Here is an 11,775-nt window from a genome sequence, read left to right as displayed (position 1 = left end):
CCCACTGGTTGCATTTCCCTTTCCTTTTTCTAGGTGATTTCCCTTGAAAAGTAAACTTGAGATCTTATGTAGCAGTAACTTTATCATCCGAGGTCATGGGAACAGTCTCTAATTGCAACACCGAAACATTTTTCAGAAAATTTAGGTGCAAGATGAAAATGGTATTTAACACAAAACTTTTTTCCGGTGCAACATAATGGTACGCAACACAATGAATGTAAACGGGAGAAACAAATACTTATGCTTTCATAACTATCTGAGAAACATATCTCCGACAAGATAACTTTCCAATTGCTGCGATGGACGTGCACGCTTCCCCAGCACGGCGGCCATCTTGCCTTGAGGGTTACCATTATATTGCTACGAATATGTGGTAATGGTATAATTTTGCTTACGCTAGAAAACATACATGGAAGTATCACATGCGAACTCTGACAAAACAGGAGGAAAGATAAGCATATATAGGCTCGTGAAATTCAGATAGTAAAAGAAGTTTGTAATATTAAGAATTTATTTAATTTTTTTAAACATACGAAAACAACATTCCACACATTATAAAAAATAAAAGAAAGTGCGTAATTTACACGGAATAACCAGCAGAATGTGCTGGATGCAAATTGTGTCCGTCTTTGTGCACGATGGCGTTGAACCCGTTGTGCTTGTCTGCGTAGTAGTTGACAGTGCGGGTGCTGCCATCTGGCTCCACGAGGCTGTACTCTCCCTTCACGACGTCACCATCACGTACCTCGTGTTGGCTCTTGTGGTCGCCCGTGTGGTGGTCGCTCACTGAGTACTTGAACTCATACTTCGGATACGCCTGAAAGAAATATTGGATATTTAAACGAAATCATTTCTGTCGCCTTTGTTATCAAGAGAGGCCTCGGGATCAATCCCCGCATTGCACAGTGTTTTAAATTCCACATTGAATCGTAGTTAATGTCCCGATTAGCTGAGCATAGTTGGACTTTAAAAAAAATTCTAAAAATAGTTTCTGCTCCAAAATTAGATAATATGTGAAAAGAAGTTGGAGAGGAGTATATTTTTCTTACTTACTTATTCCGATCTTGTTCTACCGATTGGTGTTGAGGTTTTACAGAGAGCTCACCATTTGTCACGATCTCCTGCCAATTCCCTTCCTTCATTCCACGAGATGTTCCTCCTGTTCAGGATATCCTTCACACCATCCTTTCCATGTTCTACGTGATATTCCATTCGGTCTCTTCTTTTCCAATCCTCTCATTTTTGCCTCCAATACCGGTTTAGAAGTTCGATGTTCTAGTATTCTGCTGGTTCAAACCATCTGCATCCCGATTTCTGATTTTGTCTCTTGTCGTCTTCTCCACTGTTTTTTCTCAAATATTTAATTTCTACTGTTTGTAAGTTGTGTTTTTATTTTTCGTTAATTATCTAGGATTCACTTCCATATATCAATATTGGTGTATAATTTGATTTGTAAATAACAATTTTTGTTTTTTTGACTTACATTATTCTTCCATAAGAATCCTTTGTTCACAGCATAACATAATCTCTTTGTATTCTTTATTTTAGTGTTTAACTCCTCATCTATTTTTAAATTACTATTGATTGTAACACCTTGATACTTGAAACTTTGTACTTGTTTTAGCTCTTCCGCTTCTTGGCTTATATGCAAAGTTTTTCTTTTCTTCCTATAGTTAATACAGATGTTGTTGAATTGTTTTTCTTAAGTTCACTTTATGCACAGAATTGCTAATCGAGGCTGGACTTACAGTTTAAAGTGGAATCCAAACCAATGTGCCATGTGTCTCGGTAGGTATGAAACTTAACACAGTTGTCTTTGCTTATTTTCATAGCTTTCTTTCACAGATCTACTTAATATTTCTAAATTTCTTTGAAAGTTTACTTGTGACTGCAAACAATACAATATCATCTGCATATAAAAGTTCAGATACGGTTACCGTTTTCAGTTCCCAATTTCCTACTTTGAATTTTCTCATCCTTCTTTCAGAACGTCATCCATTAGAATTATAATCAAGTATGCTTATATATCACCTAATCTTACTCCTGTTGTTGTTATACATATCTTTTTTATACATTATAAACAAATAATTAATAGAGACAATACAAAGTTTCTACATAACAAACAGATGTAACTTTTCAACGTACCTAAATATCCAAATACACTGAAACTTATGTGGCTATTTTATGGAAGCTTTTGTGTGCATTATTGTTACAATTGTAATTAAACTATAATTATGCATTACAAGACTTACGTAGTAATCCACATGTTCCACTGGGACATGTTCTGTTCCCTGCACAGCAAAGACGAAAGCGAAAACAAAAAGCTAAAATGATAAAAAATGATAGTACAAATTATTTTACAATTTACAGTAAACAGAAATTAATATGAAACAATTAATTCTTATGAAAAGTAGCATGTACAAAAACATTCTTGAATTACATGTCGGAGGAATACTCACAGCGTACACCTTCAACATTTTCAATTGATTGTTGGATTACTCAAGTACAAGTTGGAACATTCAACTTTTATATGAACGTGAAAGTTATTGTGTACTAGGCAGAGAAAATATGAACATGCGAGATGCAATTAGATAAAATTCTCAACTCATGTAGGAAAGGAAAGTGTCTGACTTGCACGATATCATCCACATTGGCTACAACTCTCCTCAAATAAGTTGAATCATTTGTGTGTATATTATATTTCAATTCTTATTTTTATTATTATACATATGATAGAACATATTGCAAAAAGAGTTATTGGTTGAATCATATTTTGTGGCAATAGACATGTTCAGAATGTAATCCAGTCTCTAATAGCCTTTGTGTAATGTAATGTGTGGAGCTCGTAAGTTGATGATAATTCATCTGTTTCTGTGAACTTTGTTGAAAACAATGCATAACCTAATATCAGTCCGTTTCCATTCAATTACAACAGAAAACATTATTTCTATTTTGCATTTTTCGGCCTTTCATTTTTAGTTTTTGGTCATTTTTCAGTATTTTCTGCCTTTTTTATTGCATTTTTCTTCATTTTTGAGGCTATTTTTCTCTCCTTCCTTCCTTCGTGAATTTTAAATGCATTTGGTGGCATAACTTACAAATTTAAATTGCCTGAGATGGTTCTTTTCGCAAGTTCGCCATTAATCGAAGCTACGGTCAATGGAAATGTCCTATAATATTTTAATTGAAATGTTGGGCAACGCATTAAATAATTTATTGTGGAAAATTGATTTTTCCTCCAACAAACTTAAACTACTTCGTGCGCCTAATATGGTTGCCTCTGTTATCGCCTAAATATGTGGTTTTAAAGTAAAGTTAGTTACAATATTTAAAAAGTATATAATCTGAGGCACTCGAAACAAGATGAATGATATACAAAAATACTTTGCGGTGTATTGTATGTCATCTTGAAATAAAAACAACAAAAAAACTACCGTCAAACGATGTAACTTCGTATAGATTTTGGCATATTCTAATGTGCCCTGCAAAATCCGTGGCGAGTGACAACACGAAAATTATACGCAAGGAACACTTTCTCCTTTATAAATGTACTGAAGGAATACAAAAGAAATTCCAAAATATTAGGGAAGGAATACAAAAGAAATTCCAAAATATTAGGGGGGCAAATACGTCATCATTTTCGTGACGAAGTTACCCCAGCAAATGGGGTAACTTCTCTGCTTACGTTCCTAGCAGGTCAAAATTACCCCCATGAAGAGGTAAGATCGTCACGCACCGCGACCGTTTTCCCATTTCCAATCAGTCGTAAAGCCTCCTGCACCTGATCGGAGGTATAGTTCTGATATTTCCGACCACAAACTACCTTCTTATATGTCCTTGGCATCGTGCACGAGAAAATGCTTCAAACAGCGCCAAAGCACAATGCACTTGCACACAACACACTTCCTCCCTTGATGTCCGCTCCACAACTGCACGTGTGTTGCTTCACACTCCCTTTGTTCCACCAGCATGTGACTCCTACCGACATCTATCGGTCTCAGGACGAAGTTACCCTCAAATACGAAGTTACCCCGTTTGATGCTACATTAAGACTTAATGTCTTTCATCCGTTTGCTTCAGTAGTTTAAACAACCAAACAACGGGTTTTATGGAAATTTTCAACTATTCTCTTGTAATTTATGGAATAAATCAAGCTTTTATTTTTAGAACGAAAATTGTTTTAATATCATTTTTTAAAATTTGTAGGTCTTATAAAGAATGTTAAGGTCATTCTATGGTTATTTTTTTAACCTTTTTTAGGTAATCAACTTCCGTGCCCTAGTAATGAGACTATTGTTCTGTAAATAGAAATTTTATAGTTGGTCGTCTCTATTAGTTTGTTAAAAAATAATAATTTTCTGATTTTCTGATTCTATTACTGCCTGCTTCAGGTAATCATTGTACATTTAATGTGTATAGTATAGAAAGATATTCATATAATTACAAGAAGATGCAAAATTAATCCTGAAAAGAACTTTTCTGTAAGCAATAAATAATAATGGAATTAATAACCTGTATCACTGAGTATCCTAAATTAAATGCAAATCGCTTTTGTTAATTAAAACCCACTCATACTCCGTGTCCTGATCCTGTGCATAGGCTACAAGGTTCTAATCTATTAAAATTTCTGTACACAATTTTAACACAATAGCCTGCATTAATTCAGATTGTAGCAAATTTTATGCCATTTTAATACATTTATACATAACAGCTTTTATTTCTGAAGAAAATTCATTTTGGATCTTTACATATGGAATTATACAACAGAAGTTATAGAAATGTTCATAAACGTCTGAAAATAGTAAATTCAGCGCATGCGACAAATCAAAAATGGCCGACAGATCTACACGAAAGCCTAAAATGTCGATTTTCAACACTTGAAGGATGTAGAAATAAGCTATTAAATTATTAATATTTTTAAATATTATGAAGCAACATAGGGTGTTTGAAATGGTGTGGAATAACCCTATTTTAAGTAGTTCCTCACAATTACACACACGCGTGCGCGCAAACGAGCGTGCATGCACATACAAAATGTTACCAGTAATATATTTGATGCTATACAAGTTTCTTGACAAGCAGCACAGCAGTCAGAAACAGTGTTGCCATTGTAATATATTTTACAAAAAAATATGGAAAATGGAGGACATTTTATAAAAAAATCTCCCTAGTTACACACCTGCCGCAAGTACAGCAACCAAAGACTTTTGCACAATTTTTCAGAAATTTTGAGATGGGTGTTCTTGAGGAAATTATATCCGAAAAATAGTCAAAATGCATTTTTTCATTTCTTTACAAAGCATTTTCTACATAACGTAAGAAGTTAGTGCGGAAATGGCATTGCAAATAGTTAGTCCACTTCCCATATTCCATTATCCAAGCAAAAATCATGTCCTGTTGTTCTTCACTTCTTCAAAAAGAAAAAAAAAACTTTCTAAAAATTTCAAATTTTCGTGTTTTGATTCTTAATTTCGGAGTTGAAGAGGGTTTCATAAATACTTTGTTCCTTAACGTTTTGGAAGTACTTTGCAAATAAAGGAAACCTTAAGTCTCCACCATTTTTTGTTTTTGTTTTATAGTGGTTTGAATATTGCATTATTTTTCTTGCGTCAATTTTTTTTTATCAAATAGTGTCTTTCTTCATGAGCTTGTAACACCGTACCAAATCAACAGAATAGAAAAATATTTTATTTCTGGACATCTATCATGTTGTCCTTTAACATATTGTTTTCAGCAAAATCCGTGATGGGTTGACAGCATCGCAATGATTTGAGATAAAACACTTTCATATGAGAAATTGATTTTCAATAATGTATTCGTTTATAGATGGAATATACAGGGTGTCATTTTAATGGCGCCCACGGACCACAGATTTGTGTAGAGGACATCAAAACAAACAACTTTTCTCAGTAACATTTTTTACGTTGGTGCGTCAATTCGACGCTACAGCCGTTCAAAAAAGACCGTTTTGCCGCCTGGATGCTGGCAACCCAACACAACATTTGATCGTATCTGTGACGTCATTTCCTGCGGCGAAACATCGCACGGTAGGGTTGCAAGGAACACAAATTGTGTGAAAAATGACAAACTACCAACCACATTATTAGCTGTAAAACGAAGCGAGAAACGCGTCCAGTAAACCGAACATCATAGCCTACCAGCCAGAAGATCAGCAGTCATCTCAGGGGAAGGGGGAAGTGAACCAACGATATGAGAAATGGTAAAAATTTATTCAAAATGAAGAGTCAATATCGGATTTTGTCTCAGCCTACATGTCAAATATCAACAACAATAACTTTTATTGTACTTACAACTTACATGTGGCTGTTTACGCCCAGCTACATGTCAATTATATTTGCAAATCTCGTTGCAGGGTTGATATCTACAGGTTTGTGTCCAGATGCCTTGTGGTACTATTGTGCTGATAACGGAAGTATCTGAGGTTTGAAACATACACATTTGTATCAACATAAAACTAGATTCCAATATTAATATTTCTTGTATTTTTAACTTAGATATGGTACATAACTTTTTACAAACTGTTTACTATATTCGATAGTCATTTGTTTCATTTTGAACACGTACGTTGATAAATTCACATTACAAACTCATCATAACTCAACATAACACAACATTGTAACTATTGTGCTTGTCACAATATAATCCCCTCTCTTAGGAAACATTTTCTGCGTGAGACAATTATTCAATATACATTAAATTGTCGAACAAGAAGAAAATTTACAATAAAAGGGGCATATTACAAACTGCTTTCTACAAACACTAACTCAATACAAATATTTGCGTTCAAGCATGCCATTCATACATAATTCAGGCAATTTTCTTTGTCATATTCTCTTTATACAAAGAAGCAAAATTTATGACTTTCATAAATATACACAAATATTTCATTGAGATCACAGTAAATAAACACAACATTATACACAAAAATCATTTGGGTTACACATTATTTGCATTCATTAGGTCTCTTCTTTTTTCTTTTGTACAATTGGAAAGTTTTAAGGCTTTACCTTAGTTTGCCTAGGTTTGGCAGAAAACAATATTCTGAAACTTAACAATAACTTCACAAATATATCATACATTTCATTAGTTAACAAATTATTATCAGCTAATGAAGCTTTAAGATCGATTTCTGATACTAAGTAGTTTTCATCCTCTTCTTCCTCAGAATTCTTTGCACATGTTAAAAAGTTACTTTGAAGAGAACATGAAGGAAATATGTCAGTCGTTCCTAAAACATAATTAGATTGAACTCCCTTATCACTTGATAATGTGATATTTTGCTTCTTGAAATCAATTATTGCTCCGAAGCGCCAAAGAAATGGCAATCCTAATATTACTTCAGCATGTAACTGCTTAATAACATATAACTCTATATGAAAGTGCTCTGAAGCTATTATTAAACTAATATTCTTAGAACCAATAACTCTAAATCTTTTGTCACCAGCAAAAGAAAATAATTTAACATTATCCACTGAATCTAATCTAGCAGTAGGAATAATAGTTTTCAATTTTAACCAAGTTGCATAATCCATTAAATTTGCTTGACTCCCACAATCAATAATACAGTTAATGGTTAAATCACAAATTTGACCTGGCAACACAATAACTCTTCTGTTTGAAACAAGAACACCGTCATCGTCCATTACCCATTCTGGTTCAGCTTCATACCAATCGAGTACAAAGTTTATAGTAAGAACTTCCTTTTCCGAATGGTTGGGAACAATAGATGTGTTGCTCTGATAATTGAGATTATCTTCAATTGATGTTGGAGTATAGTGATGAATATGCTCCTTGTAATTAACTGGACAGAGGAACCGGAGCTCATTACTCTGCCTTACATGTTTAAGGATGAGTGTTCACTTGTATTAGCAGTCGTTCCTGTTAAAAAGCACACTCCACTACTCGAAGGTACTTGACTTTGGGTCACGGTACTGCTCGTCCCAGGTTGTGGTAACAAATTGGAATTATTACCATACCATAAAGAGTTATTCGCTGGATATATACTTGGCTGAGTTACTGTAGTACTGCAAGAAGTAAATGGTGTAGTCCAGGGAGAGAATATCCACGGTTGAGTAGGATATTGCACCATGGAATTTAAATGATTTGCATTCCACTGAGGTAAAGGTACAGATGGATTCACCTGCATACTCTGCGAAGGCCTTAACCACGGTTCAGCTAAAGAAGGTTGAGATTGTTGTTTAGATTGTTCAGTGTTGCTTCGTACTGTGTTCCAATTACATCTACCCCGTTGATTCCTTACTGGACGTCTGTTATAACCACTTTGTGTATTTGGTTGAACACTATTCGGAGATGAAAAGCCTTCATCCGTTCGTAAAGTATTTTGGATCTGTTTATTTGAGCATGGATTTGATTGCTGAACGTTGCTCGAAAATCTACTTGCACCACCAATTGTTGTAGGTTCGGCATTTTGGGAAGATGTAAAATTCCTGGTCTTACGACAATCTTGCGTTTTGACAGAAACTTGTCCAACATTGAATGATTGTTTGGATTTGTTGTTCAGATATTTGGCTGTCTTATTTCTTCTCATAAATTCTTCCTGGTCCTCTGGAACTCTAAAAGATTTGTTTTTTCCCGAATGAACCAAATCAATTCTGTCTAAAATAGATAGCAGTCTGTCCATACTTGGTATGTCATGACATGACACATATTCTGACACATTTCTCGGTATTTGTCGCAACACTAACTGAATCATATCAGATTCAGATGGGTCTTCTTCCAAATTTGAATAGGCAGAATAGAGTTTTAATGCAAAAGTAGCTAAGTTTTCATCAACATTAGGATCATATTTTCTTGTTCGTAGAGCTGCCAATTGTGCTTGTACTACTTGTTCAGAAGCATAATGATGCAAAAACTTTCCTACGAAATCCTGAAAACATGAAAATCTCTTCTTATGAGAATTATACCATAACAATGCCTTGCCGTAAAAACACTTGTATATACTATTCAACCTGTATTCCTCCGGAACTCTCATTAGATTGAATGTTGAAACTAACTGATCAATATAGTCTCTAGGACTTTGTATCTCTAAATTTCCCCCGAACTTTGGGAGTAGGTTCAAGTCACTCACTTTTAATATGCGTTGCACAGTCTCATTACAGCCAGTTACTATTGCTTGTAGAGGACGGTTATTCAACGAAGTCATCGAATTCTGAATACGAGGTGTCATTGGGTCAAACGGTACTGTAGTTACTACTGTGCTATCCTGATTATTCGGACTTATGAAGTGTACATTACTTCTGGCAGTACCAAAACCTCTGCCGCGATTATATGTAGCATTAATTCGTTCAGAATTATTGTCTAACACACAACTATTTCTGCAAACTGTTAATGGGCAGGAATTGGTATGAATGCTACAGTTAATAGAATCCGTAGTCGTAGCATTTGTTGAACAGTCCGAGAAACAAGCATGTCAATTGTCAGGCGAGTTGTGAACAGAACCGGTGTTAAATTGTCCTTGTAATGAATTATCACAACCGCATATATCTCGTGTGACATATGAATTAGTGAAAGAAGCATTTGTACAGTGTTTAGAATTAACATTATTGATGGCCTGATAACGCTCCCTAACTAATCTGCTTCTCTTCGTTCTCTTGCCTTTGTACATTTGCTTTACATGCGTAGTATTCGAATTTTCACTCCGAAAATCTGTTGCATCTGTATCAGATGAAGTTGCGTTTGTATTTTTGCCTTTAAAAGAAACAAATTTCTTCTTTCTCTTAACATGGTTTCTAGTTAAAGCTGTTGTTGGAGTAGTTTGTGCAGTTTGAGAATTTACATCGACTTGATTGGCTTCAGACACGTCAGATATTTTATCAACGGTTTGTGCTTTATCATTCTCAGAAGCTAACACTTTTGTACTACTAATGTGCCCTATTTTAGTTTTAATATCACCAATCTCATCTTCTAAGCGAGCAATAGATACTTGTTGTTCATTTAGTGTAATTTTAACAGCACTTATATTGCAGACCTGTTCTTCCGCTTGTGTCGTTAGTTCGACGAGTTGTTCCTGATGAGAAGACGTCTTTGCAATAAGTGATTCTATATTAGACTGCACACCACTTAATTCCTCTTTAACATCATTTTTAAGAGCGTTAGTATTTGTTTTGCAAGCATCAGCCACCTGTTTTATTTCTTCTCGGATTTCAGCGCGAAAAGTAACAAGAGACTGATTGAAACTTTAACTCCTGACTTTCAGAAAACTTTTTCATTTGATCAGTGAGTTGCTGTTTCATCTGATCTTGGCTGTCTGTAAGCTGCTGTTTCATCTGCGCTTGGCTGTCTAAGCTGCTGTTTCATCTGAGCTTGGCTGTCTGTGAGCTGTTTCATCTGCGCTTGGCTGTCTGTGAGCTGTTTCATCTGCGCTTGGCTGTTTGTAAGCTGCTGTTTCATCTGCGCTTGGCTGTCTGTGAGCTGCTGTTTCATCTGCGCTTGGCTGTCTGTGAGCTGCTGTTTCATCTGCTCTTGGCTGTCTGTAAGCTGTTTCATCTGCGCTTGACTTTCTGTAAACTGCAACTGAAAGTCATCCATTTTATGAATTATTATCTCCAATATTGCTTTAAAATTAGTATCTTTATTGTGTTCAGCCCCATGCTGGCCAAACATCGGATCGCATACTTCGCACAAGTACTGTTCAAATGTATCAGAATTACTGGAATGTAACGCTGCTAACTGTAGACATTTATAGTGATATAACTTTCCACATTTGCTACAAGTTATACACTTAGCCTTCTTATCTGGATCCTTACAACAACCCAAATTTTCAATATTGATTTCCTCATTGCTAGAAATCAAGCTTTCATCAATCGTGTGTCCTTTTCGTGTTGATCTTTTCCCTTTATCTGTCATTATTTAACAATATTATTAAGAAAACGTATAGCTAAACACTTACTAATTCGAATCCTGGAAACTGGGTCGCCAAATTATTGAAACCTACACATTTGTATCAACATAAAACTAGATTCCAATATTAATATTTCTTGTATTTTTAACTTAGATATGGTACATAACTTTTTACAAACTGTTTACTATATTCGATAGTCATTTGTTTCATTTTGAACACGTACGTTGATAAATTCACATTACAAACTCATCATAACTCAACATAACACAACATTGTAACTATTGTGCTTGTCACAGGTTCACGTTGTTACATTACGGCTAAAACACGTACAACCACAGTAACAATCTAATGATGAATCAGTAGCGAATATACTGCCCTGTTCAGAGTTGCACACTATTACATGTGTATCCGGTGCGTAGATAAACGCAGTCGTCGGAGAGTTTTTTTTTACTACTACTTATATCCCTATATATTCAACCATTTTTGCCACCTGCCTCATAATGCCCTGAATATACATTATATTATGTGTTGCTTACCTTTGGAATTTTGAGTTGTTTCATTTCTATTTTGTCATCTGTTCAGTGTGTCACAGACAACTAGTATCAGAAGGACGAAGTGGATAGACTAAATTGTAAATGCCAACTTGGTAACTAGATTTGCAAATATTTTACATGCAAGCTGATACAAAATTCGATATGACCACTTCCACTTGAATTCTATTTTCTTTCTACCATTTTTCGTATCGTTTGTTTACTTCCTGTTAGGTTACAGAACGTGTTTTCTCGTTTTGTTTTACGGTACATAATGTGGCTGATTGTAGCTATGTCATTTTTCACAGAATATGTGTGTTCCTGGCAACCCTGTAACGCATCGCTTCACGACGGGATATGACG

At 35.0% G+C, this 11,775-nt stretch overlaps 1 protein-coding gene across 1 annotated transcript; it reads right to left on the bottom strand.

The window, feature by feature from the left end:
- Positions 1-552: 552 nt before the first annotated feature.
- Positions 553-2,482, bottom strand: LOC146002586 (cuticle protein 19-like). Its single transcript, XM_083140526.1, has 3 exons — positions 2,460-2,482; positions 2,253-2,324; positions 553-817 (listed from the first exon to the last, which is right to left on the bottom strand). The coding sequence occupies exons 1-3, from the start codon at positions 2,475-2,477 to the stop codon at positions 581-583; spliced, it is 327 nt and encodes a 108-aa protein (XP_082996652.1). The 5' UTR covers positions 2,478-2,482; the 3' UTR covers positions 553-580.
- Positions 2,483-11,775: the final 9,293 nt, after the last annotated feature.

This window comes from Lepisma saccharinum, chromosome 18, assembly GCF_977018435.1.
Source record: "Lepisma saccharinum chromosome 18, izLepSacc3.1, whole genome shotgun sequence".
Taxonomy (NCBI): domain Eukaryota; kingdom Metazoa; phylum Arthropoda; class Insecta; order Zygentoma; family Lepismatidae; genus Lepisma; species Lepisma saccharinum.
This window is presented reverse-complemented; position numbering and strand designations above follow the sequence as displayed.